The 22815-nt window shown below is 45.3% G+C and overlaps 3 protein-coding genes across 3 annotated transcripts in view; 1 reads left to right on the top strand and 2 right to left on the bottom strand.

Annotated features, from left to right (window-relative positions):
- LOC149371529 (E3 ubiquitin-protein ligase RNF14-like) overlaps nt 1-9305 on the bottom strand; it is a 28700-nt gene extending 19395 nt beyond the window's left edge. Inside the window, exons 1-4 of the mRNA XM_089565787.1 lie at nt 9019-9305; nt 8690-8872; nt 5342-5469; nt 3323-3497 (exon numbers count right to left, since the gene is read on the bottom strand). Coding sequence (XP_089421913.1) covers nt 3323-3497; nt 5342-5469; nt 8690-8861 — 475 coding nt within the window. The 5' untranslated portion in view covers nt 8862-8872; nt 9019-9305. The remainder of the gene's footprint in view (nt 1-3322; nt 3498-5341; nt 5470-8689; nt 8873-9018) is intronic.
- A 157-nt stretch (nt 9306-9462) lies between these two features.
- Tim9b (Translocase of inner membrane 9b) lies at nt 9463-12019 on the top strand. The gene is made up of 3 exons (XM_089565790.1): nt 9463-9569; nt 9784-9879; nt 11654-12019. Exons 1-3 carry the CDS (start codon nt 9543-9545, stop codon nt 11804-11806), a joined length of 276 nt encoding a protein of 91 aa, XP_089421916.1. The 5' UTR covers nt 9463-9542; the 3' UTR covers nt 11807-12019.
- Nucleotides 12020-15711: 3692 nt separating this feature from the next.
- On the bottom strand, nt 15712-22601 carry mRpL30 (mitochondrial ribosomal protein L30). Its single transcript, XM_089565788.1, has 3 exons — nt 22380-22601; nt 19139-19432; nt 15712-16021 (listed from the first exon to the last, which is right to left on the bottom strand). The coding sequence occupies exons 1-3, from the start codon at nt 22425-22427 to the stop codon at nt 15740-15742; spliced, it is 624 nt and encodes a 207-aa protein (XP_089421914.1). The 5' UTR covers nt 22428-22601; the 3' UTR covers nt 15712-15739.
- Between the last annotated feature and the right edge of the window lie 214 nt (nt 22602-22815).

The raw sequence follows: 22815 nt of genomic DNA on the forward strand, positions 1-22815 counted from the left end.
ACTGAAGTTTGTTATAAGCGGGTTTGGGTATATCGAATTACTCCATTTACCAAACGAATCGCACTAACCACGCTGTTAGTTATAACCAGGATTGACTGTACAAGCACTGCAGAATGGTGTAAGAAATGAGTGTGCTAGTCCTAAGGCCACGCTACAAGACGAAGATCAGATAGCTCAATGAAACGCTGTGTTTTTGCTACTTGGGCTGTACTTGTTCACAGTATGGGAGTTATCAAGCATGCCGCCACCACAGCAGCCATCATGCTCACTGACCACAGTTTCCAGCATTGAGATATAAGAGAAAAAGTGTGCCCACTGATTAGAAAAATCTTACTGCACAGACTTTCTGATGTAATCACTGCAGGACACACCCTTTTGGACATCAAGCATTCTGATATGCCAACAAAACACATGCATTCATGTGCCTGAAGAAGATGAAAATGCTCCAAGGAACCCAGCCTGAGGACCCTTATGTATGCTGTGTCAAAGACTGCTGGACCACACTTCATTCAAAGAACACGTCGTCATCATCATCATCAACCTGACTACGCCCACTGCAGGGCAAAGGCCTCTCCCACATCTCTCCTATTAACCCTGTCCTTCGCCAGTTGCGGCCACCGTATTCCCGCAAATTTCTAGATCTCATCAGCCCACCTAACTTTCTGCCGCCCCCTGCTATGCTTGCCTTCTCTTGGAATCCACTCCATTAACCTTAAGGACCAGCAGTTTCTTGCCTTCGCATTACATGGCCTGCCCAAGCCCACTTCTTGATTTCAACTAGGATGTCATTAACCCGCGTTTGTTCTCTCACCCACTCCACCACTTCCGATCTCTTAACGCTACGTTTATCATTTTTCTTTCCATAGCTCGCTGCGTTGTCCTTAACTTAAGCTGAACCCTCTTTGTTAGCCTCCACATTTCTGCCTCATAGGAGCGTAGCAGTAAAATACAGCTGTTGTATACTTTTCTTTTGAGGGATATTGGTAAACTGCCATTCATGATCTGAGAGAACCTGCCATATGTGCTCCACCCCATATTTATTCTTCTAGTTATTTCCCTCATGATCCGGATCAGCTGTCACTACCTGCCCTAAATAGACATATTCTCTTACTACTTCCAGCACCGCACAATCAATTGCGAACTGCTGTTCCCTTGCCAGGCTGTTGAATATTACTTTGATTTTCTGCATGTTAATTTTTAGCCCCACCATTCTACTCTGCCTGTCTAATTCATTGAACATGCTTTGCAGTTGATGTCCTGAGTGACTTAGCAAGGCAATGTCATCAGCGAATCACAGATTACTTAGATATTGTCCATTAACTCATATCCCCAACTGTTCCCATTTCAGGCCCCGGAATACCTCCTGTAAACAGGCAGTGAATAGCATAGGCGAGATCGTGTCTTCCTGCTTGACACATTTCCTTATTGCATTTTTATTGCTGACTTTATGGAGAACTATGGTAGCTGTGCAATCGTTATAAATATCTCCCAATATTTTCACATAACACTTTTCTACACCCTGATTCCGCAATGCCTGCATGACTGCTGAGGTTTCTACCAAGACAAATGCTTTCTCGTAATCAATGAAAGCTATATATAGGGGCTGGTTATATTCTGCGCATTTCTCTATCACCTGACTGAGAGCGTGAATATGGTCTATTGTCGAGTATCCTTTACGAAAGCCTGCATGATCATTTGGCTGATTGAAGTCTAAGGTTGTCCTGACCCTATTAGTGATTACCTTAGTAAATACCTTGTGGGCAACAGACAATAAACTAATCGGTCTGTAATTCTTCAAGTCCTTGACGTCTCCTTTCTTATTAATTAAGATAATGCTAGTGTTTTCCAAGCTCTAGGTACGCTCAAGATCACAAGGCATAGCGTATACAGGGTGGCTAGTTTTTCGAGCACAATCTCTCCTCCATCCTTCAACAAATCTGCTGTTATCTGATCCTCACCAGCTGCTTTCCCCTTTTGCATTGCTCCTAAGGCTTTTTTACTTCCTCTTTCGTTACTGGTGGGATGTCCCATTGCTGTGCTCTACTGCCTCTCTCAGCAACGTTCTGACTGCAATCGCTACTGTAGAGATTTGTGTAAAACTCTTCTGCTTTTTTCAACTATCTTATCCATATTGGTAATGACATTGCCCTCTTTGTCTCTTATCGCATACATCTCGTTTTTACCTATGCCTAGTTTTCTCTTCACTGCTTTTAGGCTACCTCCGCTCTTTAGAGCATGCTCGATTTTCTCCATGTTAAGACTTCCTGATGTCGGCTACCTTGCCCTTATTTATTAACTTCGACAGCTCTACGAGTTCTGTTTTGTCTATGGAGTCAGATGTCCTCATGCTTTGGCGTTTCTTAACCGTTTCGCTGTCAGCTGTTTCTGCCCGTGACGCACCCCCAGTGTCGCACACTTCCGGGATGATGGTCCCGCCGTTTCAACGTCAGAATCTGACGATGCGGAACTCGCCTCTTCCTCAGATGAGACGCTGTCAGAGTCCGAATCCGAGCTCGGCTCGTATTTAGAATCTGAAGAGCCACCGCTCCAATGCGCAGAGGAAGGTCCCGCGCGGTCAGCCATATCCGAAAGTAACCGCGCGCAGCGGGGGGTGTGCTTTCAGTGGCCCGCAAAATGGAGAGAAATGGGACGCTGTGTGATAAAGATGAGAGAGGGAGATGGAAAAAGGCTGAAACAAAGTTGAGGGGCTTTGCTTTTGCTGCTGCCAGCCGCAAGCGAGGGTGCGACGAGAGAGTGAAAGCAGCGATCGAGTCATGTGTCAGTCTCTTTGACTCTCGGAGTGGCAATGGCGCGCGCCCTTGAACTTGAAGCGCCATAGCTCACACACCGATAGAAGAAAAATAAAAACCTGCAAAACAGCGGCAGATGGCAGAACAACCCTTGGACCCATAACCATACGCGTGCGTCATGATCCGGCGAACGCGGAGCGACCGCAAAGAGAGAGGGGTGGGATGGCAGTCGCTCCATACTCTTCAATGCACATACCAAAACAGTAAGGGGCGAAAATACTAACTTGTAGAAATATTCAACAGATGGCGCAGCTAGTCCAAGAGCGTCAGCTTTGCACTCAAGCGCGAAATTTTGAACGCACGATACAGAACGTACCGGTACGTCAGTGACACTGTGGGGGGGAAGCGTGAAAACGTACCGGTACGTCCGTGACAGTGAAAGGGTTAATCAGATCTTTAGTCTCCTGAGATAGCTTCCCGGTATCCTGCCGAACCATCCTACCGCCTGTTACTATGGCGCACTCCGTCAAAGACTGCTGGACCAGGCTTAATTCAAAGAACCAATGCCTCACTGGTGTTCCTTCGGAGACGAGTCAATTCCTGGAAGAGTGGTGCCAGGCTGTGGCTGGACTTCAGCCCCAGAATGTTGCCTGCCTCCGTCTGCAGCAGGGTCATCCAGCGGTACAGCACCACCGTGTTTGGGTCCTGCCACCAGCAGTCATCCAGAGCCTGGCACAGTTTCTCCAGCTGTGCAGTAGCGGCAAACAATGAAAATGAGGCAGGCTGGTGCAGGCTTGACTGGTAGGAACAGGGCGAGAAGGCATAGTGAAAAGGAAGAGGACAGATCCTCTTTCATCCGAGTCTACTTCCGCTTCTGTAAAGGACACTTAGGTGAAACGCAACAAGCTCTGGTCCTTCATGAAATTCATTCCAACCAAGTTTTAACATACGTACTGATGTTATATTTTTAGATTTCGAGAAAGCATTCGACAAAACACCTCATTCCCACCTTCTACATAAGCTGTCTCGATTAAACCTGCACTCACTAGTTCTCAATAGAATCCAAGGCTTTATAAACCGACCTCATGCAGTTTGTTTCTGCTAATAGTAATTCGTCCTCGCTTTTACGTGCTATTTCAGATGGCTCACAGTTCTTTCTAGTTTACATTAACGATCTGCCTTCAACAACAATAGAGCGCTATGTGGCTTATGTCCCTGAATACTACTAAGACTGTACTGATTTCTTTTTGCCACCACAAAACTGCACACCTCCTACTTACAGAATTAATGATAATACTATTAACTCGTTTAAGTACCTTAGTGTCCACCTCGCTAATGACTTAACATGGTCTTCCCATGTAAACCACATAATTAATTCCTTTAACCGGACTGTTGGATACCTCTACCGCAACCTGCCCATGGCACCTCCTTCTGTGAAACTACTAGTTTATAAAAACCCTTGTGTGACCTAAAACTTGAAATGCCTACACTATCCTTCCTTGATCAACATCAGTCTAACCTTACTAAAGCTCTTGAATCTGTTCAGAATTGTGCTACTTGCACTATTCTAGCATCTCCCCCATGAAATCTCAGTTGCAACTACCTTCTCTTGCTCTTCAACACCGAATTTCACGCCTCTGCCTCAAGTTTTCTAATACATCATCCCATGGCAGTCAGTTCATCCAATCAGTGCATCGAACACCTCGCACAGTAGACCATCCTAACGACGCTGTCTGGCCACGTGCCTGCACAACTATGTTTCACAAGTCATTCTTCACGCGTACTGCTCATGACCGAAACGACCTTCCCAGCCATCGGGCGCTCATCAGTGACCCTGCTCAATTCAGGACTGCCACTATAGAAGCTGTCTCATGATAGCCACGCTTACCACAAGCCTGTCACCATTCATCCAAATACACCCACCTTTTACGCAATGCCATAGACAGAGACCTTTTAGGTATCAAGAAAGTGATCAATTAGTTAATTAGTTGTGGCTTGCCTTGTTTGACAGCTCCTAGTGCAGCCCTTGTAACAAATAACCTGCAATTTAATGCAGTCTGGCTACAGCCAGTGTACCACCGCCTCAGGCTTACTTTTTGCTTTTATCTCCTATTCGCAGCATCACAATTCTCAAAATGAAACTCTGCTACAAATATGTGGTCGATGAAGCACCAAGATAAAGAAAAACATCTGGAGAACAGGTTTAACACAGGTTGCACGAAATATCAGTCAACATTTGTTGCTGCTTGAAGGTGCATGGTTGCTCTAATCAATGTAAAGTCATGGACAAAAGTTTGCAGGATGCGGAAGAAAAATAATCTCTGCGGCGGCCAAGCAAAGCAGGTCAATGAAAAGCATGGAAGCATGAGGAGACAAGCATGCTCCATCCACTAGAATGAATATGAGCTGACTGGCTAGCAAGGCAACACAGAAATAAATAATTTTCTGCAAAACTACTACACCTCGCAAACTCTTGCCCGTGCCTACATAGGGGGTGGCATCACGATGCACCAGCACGGATACAGGCACATCTAGAACAGTAAGTGAAGATTCTAACAAACATAGCAGCAAGCACTGAAAAGAAGTATCACCTCTTTCATGGTGAGCCAAGGGCAGCTCAGGCAGATCATAGGCGCACGTTCGGAGGGGTAATTGGGTGGTAGTGCAAAGTCTAGCTGAACTGGAGGCAAGTGCTCGAGAAGAATCTCCTGCATTTCATCTGCAACAGAAATTGCATCCAATGAATGATGACTGCAGGGTTTGCAAGCACTGCTACAGCAGCATATTAATGGGCAGCATGTGGGGACTGCACTCCAAAAGTTTTCAATGCGTTGACATACTACCGTGTGCTGGGGGTCAGGGCTCCAGAAGCAGTTCTCACAGCTTTTACCTGTCCTCCTCGCAACATTTCTGTTGCAGAATAAATTTGAATTGATTACTGTCAACAAAAATCAATAAAAAGACAAAAAGGCAGGTTAGGAATAAGACTAACTGAAACTTCTAAGTAGCAAGCAAAGAGCACAAGCAAAACAAACACATTTTCATGGCACTTTTCCGACACTTATTACTGCTTGCTTCTGAAATTTATGGTCCAATACGCAAATAATGGACCATAAATGGATCTACTGTATTGTCCATTATGCACATAAATATGATATTCCTCTCTTCGTAATATCTGTGCCACTGCCTTCACACTGGGCGACACTTGAACTCTGCTTAAAGGGACACAAAGGAGAAATTGAAGTTGGCTTGTATCGTAGAATACCAGCTCCTAAACACAAAAACATTACAGTTTTTCTGAAAACAAAGCTCTTGTAAGGTAGAAAAGAGCAAGAACTAGATTACAGGTATCGCCACAGGTATCACCACCACAGAACAACCTTGCAAGTACAAGCGTGATGATAAAATATAAAAGACACCACAGGTCTTGAGGCTGACAAACATGCATGATGGTTACGTGTTTGATCGATATTGAAATATACAAGTTTTGTTTTGAAACCACTAGTGCATTTTTATCAAATGAAGATGACGGAAAAAAGACAACCTGAATGTTTGAAGTAAAAAAAAAACCTGCAATTGGTGGCGCAACAGGCGGCCAGTAGAGTTTCGGTATGCTTTGGGGTGCTTCGCAGCTATGGGTTCTGCGAACCCGCATGGTTTTGTTAAGCGCCTCGATTCATGGAGCAGCAGAGGACCTCCAAGTGCCTAAGTGCACCTCGGACAAAGTTCATGCAACGGCACGCAACTGCGACAAGGAAAAAGAGCTGTGTATAGCCAATGTTCAACGTGCCTCCATGTTAGCAAATTCACCGTTCGGCATGTTCACTTTGTCAACGTACCAAGACGCTTGGCTGCATAACCAGTTCTTCGAGGACTATTATTACAGAATTTAAGTATGCTCGCACATACCAGCGACTTCACATTCAGTCGTGACGGTGGCTCAGCAGTGACAATGATGCTGCCTCAGCCCTCAAAAGCATCGCATGCTGCGAGGGGTAGAGGTCACTGAATGCAGGCCACACACAGTTCTTTGCAAGAACTTCGTTGCCGGTATTGGGAGCGGGATCCATCTTAATGCAAACATAAACAAAGCAATGACGGTCTTCAACGTCTGGCTGGCAGTAGTTTTAATTTCGGCTGCTGCTAGGTGGGGGCGCTTGCCGTCAGCAATCACGGAGTCCTTGTTCCCATTTCCGCCGCTTTACGTCACTCATCTCCCATTTCGTCATCAGAGAGTTCAGAGTTTGAATCGTAGCAGCAGAAAAAAAGTTTTTAAACTTGGAATCTAAATCTTTTAGCAATAAATGCCCATTTTGCTGCCAGACAAGCGGCAACAAATCCACAAAATGCCGAACTATCGGTTGGTTTGTTTGGTTGGTTTATGGGGTTTAACGTCCCAAAGCGACTAAGGCTATGAGAGACGCCGTAGTGGAGGGCTCCGGAAATTTCGACCATCTGGGGTTCTTTAACGTGCACTGACATCGCACAATACACGGGCCTCTAGAATTTCTCCTCCAAAGAAATTCCAGCTGCCGCGGCCGGGATCGAACCCGCGTCTTTCGGGTCAGTAGCCGAGCACCATAGCCACTGAGCCACCGCGGTGGCCCGAACTATCGGATTTTACTAACAAAAAAAATTTGCTGTGTTGTCCTAAGTGTCCTTTTAAGGGTATGACGCAAAAGCACAATGGGTTAATACCCAGAGATGCAGAACTGGTCATTCTCTACTTTTAAGTTTATAGATTTCTAGGAGCCCTCATACCACTCCTGGCTCACTGGTGCAGCGGTTAAGCGATTTGGCACTGACCTGCGATGGGAGGTGGGCATGGTGGGCATTTTGCTCACAATCCGGTGGGCAGGGTCACGTGACCCTGCCCACCACAAGGTCACGTGACCTAGATGGCTCACCTGCCTCCTAGGTTGCTTCCCTGGTGATCTGTCGCTTACGGTTAACAACAGCAAGGCCGGATTTCTGCGACACAAGCTCCTTAATGCTATCACGTTAGAACGTGAGAGGACCAAGGCTACCAAGCTCCATGCTTACACTCACGCAGCGCAACATTTCACACAGTCAAGAGAGAGACATCACAAAGCGCTAACTACACTGGTACTTGAGAAGGAAAGAGACCAGATAACTAAAAATGAACTTGCTCGTTCATTTGCGTGCTAGTTCTCAGGGCTCTTTCCTTCTCTCAACGATCAGTGTTGTCAGCGCTGTGTGATGTCTCCCTGTTCTCCTTAGTTGTCAAGCTGTGTGAATGCAAACATGAAGAACCAACCAGCCCAGCAATTCGTTTTGAGTAAGCTCCATGGCAGCCTTCCCATAGGCCCTCCAGTGCCATGCAATCACTCAGCCAGGTGCAGTGCAGTTATGTACCAGGCACGAAGTTCACTGGGGAACAATGTCTTGAGGAATATAGAGGTGTCGGAATACACGTGCATAATCAAACGTAATGACTGCAACAACCCTTTTAGAGTGCAGTTACTCAAAAAGCTGGATGGTTATTCATTTTGTGGGTCAGCAATAGGAGTCAATAGCCAAGCACAAGAAGCCATGCACAAAACCAAACTACTGCCTCAATAGGAATTTCGAGTTCTTTAATTTCTAGTATTGCCGACTATTCTCTTTGTTCTATCTTCCAGCACTACTGTTTCGCCCTCTTTGTACTTGTCTCTCGTATTCTAGCGCTGCACACCATGAAAGACACGTGCACCATTGCGTTCAGCAGATGATATCCTTACGTGGTCAACGCGATCGGTGTCAGCGTTTCGATATGTAAACAAAACATATACCAAGCCCACGCGTGTGAAATAGCCGTTGTATGCAAAAGATTATTTTGCATACTGTGACTATAAACGTACGGTAAATGTGCAAATTCATCAGTCTATTTCTCTGTTTTTGCGAAGACAAGGTAACGACCACTTTCAAAATGCGCGCACCTGGAGCGTTCACTCGTGGCACCAGCACATGGAAAGGCTTGGGGACTTCAACGCGGGCCAGGTAGTGTCCTTTAGGATACCGGCCAGGATTCTTTTCCACTCCAAAGACCGAAGCATCGTAGATGCTTTCCAGAACCAACAGCTCGTTCTCCTGCTCCTCTTCGTTTTCCATGCCAGCAAGCGCTAAAAAGATGGAAGATGGAGTGAAACAACCGACGCAAATCAATTGTACAAACAGCGGCGCACTACGCAAGACGCGGCTGGACAGCAGCAAGAGTAGTAAGGCATGTCCATGGCATGCCTCCTGGGTAAAAGAGCACTCAACTCACTTTGAACGCCTGTACAGCAAGATCATCTGGGACGCAGACCAGCGTCTGCCCCCTGCGTCTATTCGAAGATCCGAATTTTCAGCACGGACATAGCGAGCAACAGTGGACGTGACACTAAAATGCGCAGACAGCAGCGTGCCCCGAGTGAGTGAGAATTCGTACAGCTGGCGATAATCACACAGGCAAAAGTTGGCACCACTATAGCACCACCACAAACTGGTCATACGCAGATGTCAACTCTACAGTGTTCCGCGTTGATTTTACTACGCCATGTTGACTAATGCTCTCTCCCACTCTCTTCTTTTCCAAAACCAAAGAGCAGGAAACCCCAAAGCACTACTTGTGCTAAACATTCGTAAAAAAAAAACGGTTATTTTCAGCCTGTGTTAAATGAGGTGAGGTTTGAGAAATTGGTGAAGTAGGCTGCGAGTTTGATTCGAAGTTTCGTAACTACTGTTCGAAACCAGCGTCGTTGGCGTCGTCTGGCGTCGTGCTCAAAATCGTTCGAAACATTTTACTACCTCATGGCGGAGGATGCAGCGATTAGAAACGTATGTTGTGCACGGAATTGTGCGACGTGCTTTCTACTTAAGCTGTTCACCTTTTAAAGCATTTCTTTAGCTTCCATATCCTCCACCAAACTCTGCAGTAACTTCGCCTTTTACTGCCTAGCGAAACTGAGGTCAACACACTCGAGAAACTCGTGCTTTTGTCTCTGCCGACTGCATGCGGTTTGAAGAAAGCGTTTGGTTTATTCTTTTTCAGTTCCGGGACTTCCTTTTGATATACAACAGGATGACGGAGACATGCTTCCGACACTGCGTGAACAATCTTAACTATCGAGACCTAACTCCAGATGAGGTTGGTGCAATCAGTGGCGCAGTGGTATCCAACGCCGGCATCCCCGACGTGTTGCGGCTTTTTGGGGTTGCTACTGCCCCTGGCAGGCCCAATTATGTACTTAACTGGCACTAAATGGTATTCACAGCGTCGAATACGCGGCCATCGTTAATTAAAAATGAGAGACGGAGAGCTGCTTGCGCAACTCAAAAAAGATTATGGCTTGGTTTGTTTGCTGCACAACCTTGTAACGCTTTTGCTAGCTTTGGGGGCAAGCCACAGTGGTTGGAGCAAGCTTTTGCAGTTCGATCAAAGTGAGGCAAGTGAGACTCGTGGCAAGTGAACTTTTTGCTGTAAACGTTGGTTTCTGCAAGGCCATTTTTGTGTGCGGTTAATATAAATTCACCTTATATGCAGAAATACCAACAGTAGCATATGTAGTTTTGTAATGTATTTGGTTAATAGAGTGAAGAAATAACACAGCATGTAGTCCAACTGGGGCTGCTTAGGCCGTTACGTATGCACTGGATGTATTTATAGTGGAGCAGCACCCAAACTTTGAGTGTGGGAAAGAACTGTGGTTTTTCATGCTCCATGTGTATACGAGCTTGGTGTGCTGTCAGCTGTGGTGCCATGCACAGCTCGTGCTAGGCTTCAAAGCATGTGGATGTTCCATGCTTATACTGATCTTGCTGGGATGCCTTGATTAAATTCTGGCAGCATGGAAAAGCCATGCCAAGTGCTGGAAAAAATGTGTTCACATAAAAGGGTTTATGTTGTACAGTTTGCGTGGGCAGCAATCGACAAGAGCTAAAATTGCTACTGCTGCATTGGAGTGTCCAGCAGGAAGGCTTCTTTTTTTTTTTTATCATTCAAAATGATAAACGAGGCATCCATGCATGTGTGATACTACATAGTCAATAGAGAGTGCCATGAGTAGTGCTCAAAGCAATTTGTTACTGCCGTTTTCAACATGCTTGTCCTCTCACGAGTCAGTATCACTCTGACGATAGCATTGATGCAACGTTGGATAGAGTGAAATAAAGCTTGTTGTTCAGCTAGTTGGTGCATATCTTTAAAAGATTGAAAACAGCCCGTCATTGCTTCCTTGCGCGGTTTTACATGCGGACAGAGTGCTTTTCAGAGACGATTTCTTTTGTTAATACATGAGCATGGCAGAAATGTCCATGTGAAAGTGGGTTTTTATAGATAGCATTGCTGCAAAACACAATGTACTGTGTGCAGCGTTCTTTTAAGAGCTGAACTTCACTCACTTGGCTCACTTTTAAGCATAGCAGATACACCTGTTCAATGTGGAACACACAACAGTGACACTGTCCCTAGGTTCACAGTTTTCATATTTGAGCTTTTCCATCAAATGAGGTTGCGTTAAGACATGGTCCTAAATAAGCATCCTTCCACACCTTGGTGGGGTCTTACAGGGTGCGAGTGGGATGATAACATGCCGTCCAACCACGATGGTTCAGTAGCTATTGCGTCCAGATGAAAACGTGGCATCCAAAATCTCAGAGGTTGCTTGTGCGTGGAAAAGCTGCAGCTTCTTTTCTTTCTGCCAGGCTTTTTTCACATGGAAAACAAAAAAAGTGATTTCATCCCGGAAGTGGTAGGAGAAGAAATTGGTGAACAAAGTTGAGCGCATTCGGTACAAATCGCCCTGTTATGGCTAGTTTCTTTCGGCGGAATAAGCAAAAGGGCTAGCTGTTTCACTTTGCACAGTGTATGGAGAATATATGAGTGGCTGTTAGTGTTGCAATAATGTTTGCCTCCATTTCAGAGCAAGTGTGTGGACCTCTGTGCAGGCAAGGCAATAAGTGTCAACCACCGAATGATGGCCATTTACATGGAAGTCCAGCCAGAAATGATGAAGCGTTCTATAGAAGCTCAGCAGCAGCTGAATACAGAGCAAAGTGTAGAAGGGCAAAGTTAGTGCTGCTGACTCTTCCCCAGCTAGGAAGTGTGGTCATGACTTTAGCTGTGTGTGAAATGCTGGGCACTGCAGTGGACGTTTGGTGCCAAGGTCTGCTGTACACGAGTTGGCAGCATCGTGCTTGGTGATAAGTGGTCGGGCTTCGATCACTGGCTGTGTGCACTTGGTGCACATAGTGCGGTGGGCCACGTCAATAAAACCTGCTATCAGGTCTTCGTTGTTGGACCCTCCTCCAAATGCGCAAGCCACAGTCATGCTAAAGAGCTACAAGACCTGTGCAGTGTAGTGCTTCAGCTTGAAAAAAATTCCGTTATGGTGTAGCATATAGAAAACATTGCTACAGCTATCTTCAGGTGAGGAATAGACCCTGCCACAATGGCTATAGTGTTTGGCTCTTGATCATGGGGTCATGGCAATGAATCCTGGCTGCCACGGGCCCATTTCAGTGGGGGTAAAATGTGCTGCTTGCAATGTCAGTGCACTTTGAAGAATTCCAGGTCCCCGCCGCAGTGGCTCAGTGGTTACGGCGCTCGGCTGCTGACCCGAAAGACACGGTTCAATCCCGGCCGTGGCGGCTGAATTTCGATGAAGGCAAAATTCTAGAGACCTGTGTACTGTGTGTGTGATGTCAGTGCACGTTAATGAACCCCAGGTGGTCGAAATTTCCAGAGCCTTTCACTACGGCGTCCCTCATAGTCTGACTTGCATTGGGACGTTAAACCCAAATAAACCAAACCAAACCAGACTGAAGAATTCCAGGTGGTTGAAATCAGTGTGGGGCCTCCCCCACTGTAGCATCTCCTCCTCTTTGGCTCCTTTCACTCCTTCCTCCATCCCTTACTTTGTGGTGCAGTTCAGGTATCCACCATGACTGAGGCAACCACTGCGCCTTTCCTCCTGCCGTAAAAAGTTCACATTTCTGCCATGATGAGAAACACAAGGACGTGCCTGTTATGATTTCTGTGCAACCTGAACAGGAGGGAAATGAAGCGATCTATATGTATCTCACAGAGAACAAGAGTTGGAGCATGTAAAAACAACTGCCACCATGAATGCCAAAGAGAGCTATGTTTCTGTAACTGCTACTCAGCAGTTGTAGGTGATTGGAATAGCAGTGGTACGGTGCTCAGTGACAGCAGTGTATCTGAAAGACAAATGGGCTCAACAGCTAAATTTAAAATGCCTTGGCTCTTGAGTGGGCTTCTGAGTAGCTGGCAGGCACTTTCGCCGAGAACAAAATGAACAATCCCTCCAATAACCTACACCATGTCGCCAAAGGCATGAGAGCCAGACGAATCGGTACTGTGGGAACCATTCACAAGAGCATCAAAAAACTTCTCACATTGGATGGGATGCAGTAGTGAGTCCTATAGCAGTGCACCTACTCCTGGCAAAAAGCAATAGGCTTGCAAGTTCTTGGAAGCAATAGGTTGAGCAGCAAGATGAGAGACTGGTGGCGTAATGAAGAGAAAAAGTTCAATTCCTTTTTGTTGCGGTCTGCGGTACAAGACGGCACTTTCCGGTCAACTTTTCACAATATAATGGGTGGAGCAACAAGTCTGTGGAATCTCTCCACTGCGCCAGTTTCATGCTGTTCGGTAAATATCCTTTGAAAGTCCTCTTTTAGGTCCATAGGTACTATGCCAACGGGCCCATTGCTCTATTCTAGAAATGTTGCTCTTCAACAATGACCATGCCTAGAAATGCACTAGAAAACTGGAGGAGTTGCCCCAGTGGGCTTTGGCAAGTATGTTGACAATGGCTGCAATTCCACTTTTTTGGCGAGTCGAGCTCTTCACGCCCATTGAGGTGAGCCTGGCTCGCACTCAAGCTGAGGGGTAGATATGCCATCACATTCCGCGAGGTTAATGGGCTCACATGCAGAGTCTCATTAAAATCTCTGGTGATGCCATGCGACCAAAAAGAGTAAACAAGTTCTGTCTCACAATTTGCTAGCACTTCGGCGGAAATTGCAACTCTCTGCCACCCGCTCAAAGTCGGATCATGTCTATGCACTGCATCTTCATGAAGTGCATCTCTCTGAGGTAGGGTGCCGTCAAGCGTGAAAACCAAAAAACTCGGTTAATATATAATAGTGAGGCCATTGCATCAGCATAAATTGCTGAGCATTGATTACGAGAAAGTTTCTAATGGCCACAAATTTTTTTCGCATGCAACATCAAGTGCCCCAGTCAGTAGGCCTCTTAGCCCCCCTGCTTCAATGACTGTAAAATGTATGCCACAACAAAAAAGAAGCAGCAGCTGCTGCACTGGTGTCGAGGCTGTGCAAGAATGTTGCTGCAGACGGAACATATTTTACAAAGAAAAAAAAGCATTATAATTACGTTATATCAAATGGATACAATGAGTTGCAAACATTTTGCTAGAATTACCATTGATATTTATGACCAGGTTCCAGGTATGTTAGCTGAATGCTGCTGGTTGAAACAATGAACAGTCCTGGAAGCTTGGCTATTGGGATTAGCCAACTGGGTTATTTCTTGGCATCACCTGGCTGAAGGCTGTTGTTACGGTGTCCCTTGTCGTCACCCTTATGGAGCCGTTGTATCTGGGCCACCATGATGAATTAGCAGCTATGGCACTTGGCTGGTGCACCTAATCCCGGCCGCGGTGGCCGCATTTTGATGGAGGTGAAATGCAAAAGTTTCTGTGAGCTATCCAATGTGTGGTCTAAATTAATCCATTAGGAGCAAGAAACTCATTTGGTTTGGTTTATCCAATGTCGGTCCACATTAAAGAACCCCAGCTGGTCTAAATTATGTAATCCATTAGGAGCATGAAACTCGTTTGGTTTGGTTTATAGGGGTTTAATGTCTTAAAACGACTCAGGCTATGAGGGACGCCGTAGTGAAGGGCTCCGGAAATTGCGATCACCTACGGTTCTTTAATGTGCACTGACATTGCACAGTACAGGGGCCTCTAGAATTTCGCCTCTTATCGAAATTTGACCACCGCAGTTCGCGTCTCGCCTCAAACACTGCACAGGCCATGCCAGCCTTCTGATGACTGCTACCAAGCTGAGACGTAAAGACGCTAGAGCTACTGTCCTAACTGATGCTATGTGTGGCACTCCGCTATCTAGGTGATGCCTTCCAATTGCACTGACATACCCAGGTTCTAATGTGGGTGAAGAAAGGAAAATATTTATATAAAAAAAAGAAAATTGGCTCGACATAACTTTTAAAGCAAGCACACAAACACTACAAATTAATGACTAGAGTGCAATTGCTTCTAACCCCACAGCACTTTCCTGTTTTTCCTGATGCCATTAGGTCCGATATCCCTTTTTGCCAAGCAGTAAACACTATTGACCCTTCAAACATGCATGAAGCCCCAATAGAAGTTTGAATCTCCACGCCCTTTGCATTCAAAAATTCAAAGAAATTTGAGCCCTGCAGTCACTTCTACAAAGCAACCTTCACAACCATGAGGATTTCATGACACTCTTATAGAGCTTTGATATGATATACACAGCAGCTGCAACGCTATCCTATGCAAAAGTTTATGAGGCTTACTAAAACCATTCTAATATTAATTTAAAAAGTTGTATGATAAATGTGTCAATAGAACTGTGGCAGGTAAGAATTTTTTTGTGTATGTGTCATTTTCATCACAGCAGAAAACTGATATTTTTATTAATTTATGGATTCTCAGATCTCAGTACAAGATTATAGCAGATGGAAGCATAGCTCTGCCAAAAATACAAAAAGGCATACACAAAAGAAAACAAATACATATATACAGAAATTGCACTGCCCCTCTTGTAATCCTGTCCTTGCATCTTTGTTCCGGGTGCAGCACGAGCATAAAAGGTCACAAAGACCACCACCATGTGGTCTGTAGTACTCCTGATGTCAAGCGGAATGGAACTAGAAAAGCTTAAGGCCATTGCAAACAGTGTAGGAACTTTATTCAACCCAGGCCATGGTTCCATTTTGCATGCAGCACTCTCGCAATTTCCTTGCCAGTAAACTTTCGCTTCGTGTGTGTGGCAGGCTCGAGCAGACGCTGTTCGGGCACCTTCAGGTGGGGCACAATGCGGAAGACGCCGTCACGGCTCAAGTGTGTGCCCGTCGTCACCTCAGTGGGCTCCCCATCTGGGAACGTGATGGGGCTCACTTTCACCAGGTGCTTCACTCGCCACAGCATCTTGCACATGAAGGGGGTGTTCTTCACAATGGTGCGGCTTCCCAGCTGTAAGACACGTACAGGCAGCCTATGTGACACGTGACACACACAACTGACAAACATTGCCACATTATAAAGCGACCACCAAGAGAGGGTGAACATAACCATAGGTGCCACAAGGTCTTTCGTCAAGATAAGAGAATTTGCACACAAACACTGGGTGTGGTTAGGAGGTCACTAGAACTGGCCTCTGTACTGTAATGGGATTACATAACTGTTCAGAAGGACGACTACTTGCTGCCGTTCCCAAGGAGGTAATATACAACCACAGCCCCAGCCTCTTGCATTAATTGTGAAATTTTTTGCCTTCAGCTCCAGCTTTCACTCTGATGCATGATGGAAGCTTTGGCAAAGCCAGGAGAGCTGGAGCACAGCCTCTCTGTCTGGCCAAGTGGTCAGCACACCGAGGCCGAGACAGGCGTGACAGACGTGAAATCAGTACTGTTTTGTTGGGTCAACAGGAGTTTTTGCGGCAGTGAAGTCAATTTTCAGCGGCACCCAGCTAGTACACAACCTACTGCTGTTATCATGTCACGGTTGGGTGCTGAGCAATGAAACCTCTGTAATCTCCGGCAGTGACATCGCAACCTCACTTCACGACAAGACGGCAACTCTGTAGTTTATTCAATCCTTCCGACCCTATCTCTTTACTGCAAAGAAGCCATTGAACAATTTGCTACATGAACAGTGTACTGTTAAAATCTCTCGTTAGCATAAAAATATTAAGCAATTAAACAAGTGCCCTGCAACACATTCTCTAAATAATTCTGCCAATGGCGCATTAAAGGTCTTTTTCCCCTTGCACCATTCTCCCACCATGGCCACATTGCTCAAAAGGCCCAAGGCAGACAGGTCTGCAAGAGAAAAGGACTACACATCCATTCTCGAGCTACAGCACGAGATGAAGCCCTAAAGCACAGTGAGGGCAGCAGAACGAATTAACCCGTGACATGCACGGTGAACCAAGAGGATCCACAAAGGGAGGCTCTGCGATTAATGTCAAATGAAAAGGCGCAGCTGAGAGAGACATCTGCCTACCCAATCGGTACAGCCATATGTAACCAGGACCAATAATGGAAGCAATCAATATTCAGCGCTAACAGCAGCACTAACATGTGCATGCTGTAAGACTTTGCTGCACTGTCAGTAAACTCAGAGAAAACCCAGCAGGAAAGGAGCACCTGCACCAGAAGAGAATGACATGGTGTTGAAGCTAGAGCAAAAATGATCAATCATGAAAAGATGCTCGGAAAGAGCATGATGTACCTGTGCACATGGATTAGCTGTCCTGCATTCCGCTCTATTGAAGTGCCTCTCAAAAGGATTAATCACTTGTGTTCCAGTGTCATCTCCATGCCATTACCTTGTAGTGCATGTGTCCCTTTCACGCTGGTTTTCCTCTGGTGAACATGCACAAAGTAGTGCACATTTAGTAAATTTTGTGAGCTGAAAGTAATGGACCAATTTTCACTGCAACCGTTGACTACCAACAACTAAAAATAAATAAAACTGTCAGCAAGTGGTGTTTAAGATTTCTCTCAGAAGCTGGGAAGGCAGAGCTTTTGGTGGAGTGCTGTCTGCATCAAGACTAGGTTTCCAATTGCAAAGAAATGGCTTGAGCAAGGCCGGGGTCCACACTTTGAGAAAACCGACGAGTGTGCATACACTTGCTTTATGAGTGTGTTTGTGTGCAGAGGGAGAGGTGGGAACAGGGAACACGACTCGTTGAGCGATACTGTGCTGACGTGTGACTGGATCTTTGAGGAATTGTAAGTGAGTGAGTGTTTATGAATATAGCATTTGTTTTAAGAGTCAACTGTAGTCATTACTACCTCATGTTAACTGATTTACTACGGTGGAAGACCGGGCTTCAATTTATCTTTTATGGAAGAGCGCAGAAAAGAACACAGATGCAGAAAAGAACACGGCGACACAAGCACTAAGTTGCAACAAGATTTATTGGAAAGCACGTCACGTATATGTACATTTGCAGCCTAAAAAACGGAAAAAAAAAATGCGCCTTGTCACAACCACAACGGAAGTATGCGAAATAAAAGCAACATCAACATCAAAAAGGATTAATCACTTGTGTTCCAGTGTCATCTCCATGCCATTACCTTGTAGTGCATGTGTCCCTTTCACGCTGGTTTTCCTCTGGTGAACATGCACAAAGTAGTGCACATTTAGTAAATTTTGTGAGCTGAAAGTAATGGACCAATTTTCACTGCAACCGTTGACTACCAACAACTAAAAATAAATAAAACTGTCAGCAAGTGGTGTTTAAGATTTCTCTCAGAAGCTGGGAAGGCAGAGCTTTTGGTGGAGTGCTGTCTGCATCAAGACTAGGTTTCCAATTGCAAAGAAATGGCTTGAGCAAGGCCGGGGTCCACACTTTGAGAAAACCGACGAGTGTGCATACACTTGCTTTATGAGTGTGTTTGTGTGCAGAGGGAGAGGTGGGAACAGGGAACACGACTCGTTGAGCGATACTGTGCTGACGTGTGACTGGATCTTTGAGGAATTGTAAGTGAGTGAGTGTTTATGAATATAGCATTTGTTTTAAGAGTCAACTGTAGTCATTACTACCTCATGTTAACTGATTTACTACGGTGGAAGACCGGGCTTCAATTTATCTTTTATGGAAGAGCGCAGAAAAGAACACAGATGCAGAAAAGAACACGGCGACACAAGCACTAAGTTGCAACAAGATTTATTGGAAAGCACGTCACGTATATGTACATTTGCAGCCTAAAAAACGGAAAAAAAAAATGCGCCTTGTCACAACCACAACGGAAGTATGCGAAATAAAAGCAACATCAACATCAAAAATCTCAGACCCATAACCATTGCATTAGCACTCTTTCTGTCGCGCTGACTAAGGAAGAGCTAGTGCTTTTAAAAGGTTCTTGTTTTTCTGTTGTGGTTGTGACAAGCACATTTGCTGTTTTTTTAGGCTGCAAATGTACATGTACGTGAAGTGCTCTCCAACAAATCTTGTTGAAAGTCGGGCTCATGTCGATGTGTTCTTTTCTACGCTGTTCCATAAAAGAGAAATGATTTAACCACGTCGACTTGTTGACCTTGAATGCTAGCAAGACTAAAACAAGTGCACATGCAGCTCACCGGCCTGTGAATGCCTGCCTTCCTGTCCTCCTTGGAGTCTGCCAGCTTGAGCAGCTTGAGGACATCCCTTTCCCAGTAGGGGGTGCAGCGATAGTCACCCACACGCTCCACCAGAAAAAGCTTGGGGGCCTCCCAGTCCCCCGTGGCTGCTTTGCGCCTGGTCTCGCGCACTTCCTCGAAGATCTTTTGGGCCGTACGCTCGTAGCCATTAATAGGTGTTGGCTGAGCTCGAGACTGGCCGCTGTCGCTGCCGCTGTTGCTGCTGGTAGATGTACAGCGAGCCGCTGGCCAGGCCTGTTGAGTGAGTTACAAGGCATTCTCACTTTTAGGATCTTCCTGCCTGTCACTGTGGTCAGAGCAACACCCAAACATTTTTTTTTGTCTCTTGACCACATAAAAACTGGTGCATTTAATTGTCAATTATGAAATGCTGGCAGTGACGCACAATGAACAATAGGAGAAAAACACAGTAAACAAAGAAGAGCTCATCAAAAGGAGCAACAACAATGCCTATGGCACGGCTAACAGAGGCAGCCTGATGAGAGATGGTGGATTATTTCCAAGCACTAACTAGGTGCGCCTAGTGTGTACTGAAATATATGCACATGAAAGCATCTTTTTCTTTCTCAGCTTGCCCCCGCAAAGTAAAAATTCCCTAGCCAGAACTGTGCCTGCAATTTTGACCTTGCAGCAAGGACAGTGGCACTGGCTCTCTCGCAAAGCACGAGCAAGAAACACATTAGCCAGCACGAGAGAGGGCAAGCACATGTCCAATACAACAGCAACAGGACAGAGGGAACAGAGTGAAGGAGGTTAGAGTAGTACAAAATGAGATGTCTGTCGCGAGGACCAGCGGCTTCTGCAGACAAACCTGTGCTCTATGAAGGACCCTGTGTTCCCGTGTTCATAATTTGAATTAATTCTACAATATTTCATTTCTGTGAAGACAGCTATTCCTCTGGAAGTGCACTGCGATAAATTCTAGGTCAGAAAAAGCAGTACACATTCATCAAAACAAAAACTTGACAAACAATAAAAATTTTTAAGTTCTGTAAAAGAATAACCAAGTACTGCTGCAGAGCAATAACAAAGCAAATTGACAATTTTCTTTTTAACTAAGAGTGAGAAACCTCCACAACACTAGATGCATGCAGAATGCTTTCTCCATATTACGACAGGCTTAAAATCATGCCACAATAATAACAGATCTTATTTGGGCCAATTCAAGGCTACCATAGCTCAAGACCGAAGTGACATTGGCTCTGAAAGGACACCGTCCAACTAATGGTGCCAACCTATATAAGCATGATGGCATGGACAACTGCACTGCGCCTTTCTGCTAGCATGCACCTGCTGATAGCTATGGCAGGTGCAAAGTGGCTAACCACGATATCATGACAACAGGTCAGTGTCATAGACTGAAGGGCCTTCTGTGAGTGGCATTTGCCACTTCGTTTTTAAGTTGCATCTAACTATAGTCATGGCTACCTCTTGTAGTTTGTAGCGCTTAAAAGCAATGTGCAGAGTGAACACAGGTGAAGGGGCATCACAGTCACTAGAACTAAAAATGCGACTGAAACCACTTGGAAACCAGTGTATCTCCATGCAGAGTCCTTATGTGACACTCGTTACCGAATCTTTAAAGAGAAGCTGAAATGGTTTTTTGAGAATTCGAGGTTATTCAAGAATTCGAATCTATGAAGCTTCTAGGTAAAGCATGCAAAGTATTTTTGACCTAGCATTTAAAATGGTGAATAATCGTAGATTAAAAAATCAAGACGATGTTCAGGCTTCTCCTCACTGCGTTGTAGAATGGGGGGAAACTCATAGTGACGTCATTATCGCTGAAATTTCAGATGTCCGCTGCCTTCGCCTGCATTCTGCAGTGTGTCGTCCATGCCGCCAAACAATGCTTTGTGAGCTTCACCTTCAATGGATTTGGTTCTCTTCCATGAAACAACTGTTTCCTAGCTGGGAACGCAACTCCGTCGTATGTGACGTCATTATGGGGTCCTCTGCCAGTCGCTGTGCACTGCAGAGAAGCCTGAGCGCCGACGCCACTTTATTCGGCGATTACGCCACCATTTCAAATGGTAGCGCAAAATGATTTCACAGGCTTTGCCTGCATGTTTCACAGATTCATCCCTTTTGAACTCATCGAATTCTAACAGTTTCCCTTCAAGGAAATAAAATGGAATAAAATTAAAATTGGCCTATGCTGATAGATTACTGCATTCTAATGAGAAAAATGTTACTGCCACTGAAAACAAAGCTTTTATAAGCTAGAGAAGGGCAAAAAATGAAATACAGGTGTCACCATTACCAGCTGATATCACAACAGCATTGTTTCAACACACTTTTGAGCCGCAGATTACAAAGGCTAGGCTACACTGCTGCTCACTTCCAAATGGTGCGTCACGACTTTGAACTTAGTGGCGGGAAAATTTGTAAACACAATTTTTTCAGCAAAAAATGTGTCTGTTTCTGTTGGGCAATCAACATACCCAGGAATAGCCTCGGAATCGATTTTTACTCGGAACAAATATTAAATGGCGTTGTCCTCCTATCCCTTTAAAATCGTTTTCCTGACCAATTCAAATGGTCTCATCTGACTGAGACTAGAGCTAGCACTAAGCACTTGTTTCTGCAGTAGATGGGCCACAAAAGTAATGTAGCTCGTAGTCACTACATGAGATAGTCCAGGACTTTAGTGATTACAAAATGATGCTCGAGGAAAAGAGCTTTTGAATATAGAAAGCAAATACGAGAGACAAATGACTATTAAACGTGGGTGGCCTTTGAGAAGTTTGAATGAACGAAGAAATTAATAAGGGACAGGAACCATAAAGTGCAGTTTTATAGCAACACAGCTGCGCTATCCTACGACCAAAGGAAGTTTAGTACAGTCACGCCACTTAGTCAGTGCTCACAGTCGTCTTAATAGTTCTAAATCTGTTAAGCTTGTCAACGACAGTAGGTTGACTAGCAATGCTTGCTGGCGAGCCAATTGGTGGTCCCGCGCTGTGTGTGTGTGGTTTTCGCGATTCTGTCTTCAGTCTTTCCCATGCATATATGAAAGTTTCTGCGGATTGCTTAATCACGATTTAAGACATTAGAGCCACGCCAACCAGGGGCTAAATAAACTGAAGAAACAGTGAAACTGTTTCGAGAGCTAGTGCGAGTTGTTGCAAATCGTTTTGCATCGCGGACGAATCGGTCGCTGCGGTAAGGGCTTACTTACCCTGGATGCGGAGAGCAAAATTGGGCGAAGCAGCGAAACGCTCATCATAATTTTCTGCTCAGCCGAGACCTGCTCGTACCACTAGGATGCTAAAGCATCAATACAATTTCCAAACGGCAACGCCGATCAGGTTTTTTAGGCCCGCGATTTCTACGGCACGGCAACAGCAGACGAGCACATGCCGCATTGACCTTGTGCAGGCTCTCTTGCAGGCTCGGCTTAGCTTGGCTCGTACTTTAGTAAAAGGTACGACGCTCGATGTAATGTTATTACTTCATTATTTTTTTTCTTATAATAACGCTTTTTAATAAACTTATTTTTATTATCTTCAGGAGCGGTGTAACTGGCACTCTAATTACTTTGCTCGAAACATCGGACACATTGGTGTATGAAAACCTCCTCGCCGCGCTTTGCCCCCCTGCATTGTGCACGTCAC

Source organism: Amblyomma mixtum, chromosome 1, assembly GCF_055824585.1.
Source record: "Amblyomma mixtum isolate Tamu chromosome 1, ASM5582458v1, whole genome shotgun sequence".
In the NCBI taxonomy this organism is placed as follows: domain Eukaryota; kingdom Metazoa; phylum Arthropoda; class Arachnida; order Ixodida; family Ixodidae; genus Amblyomma; species Amblyomma mixtum.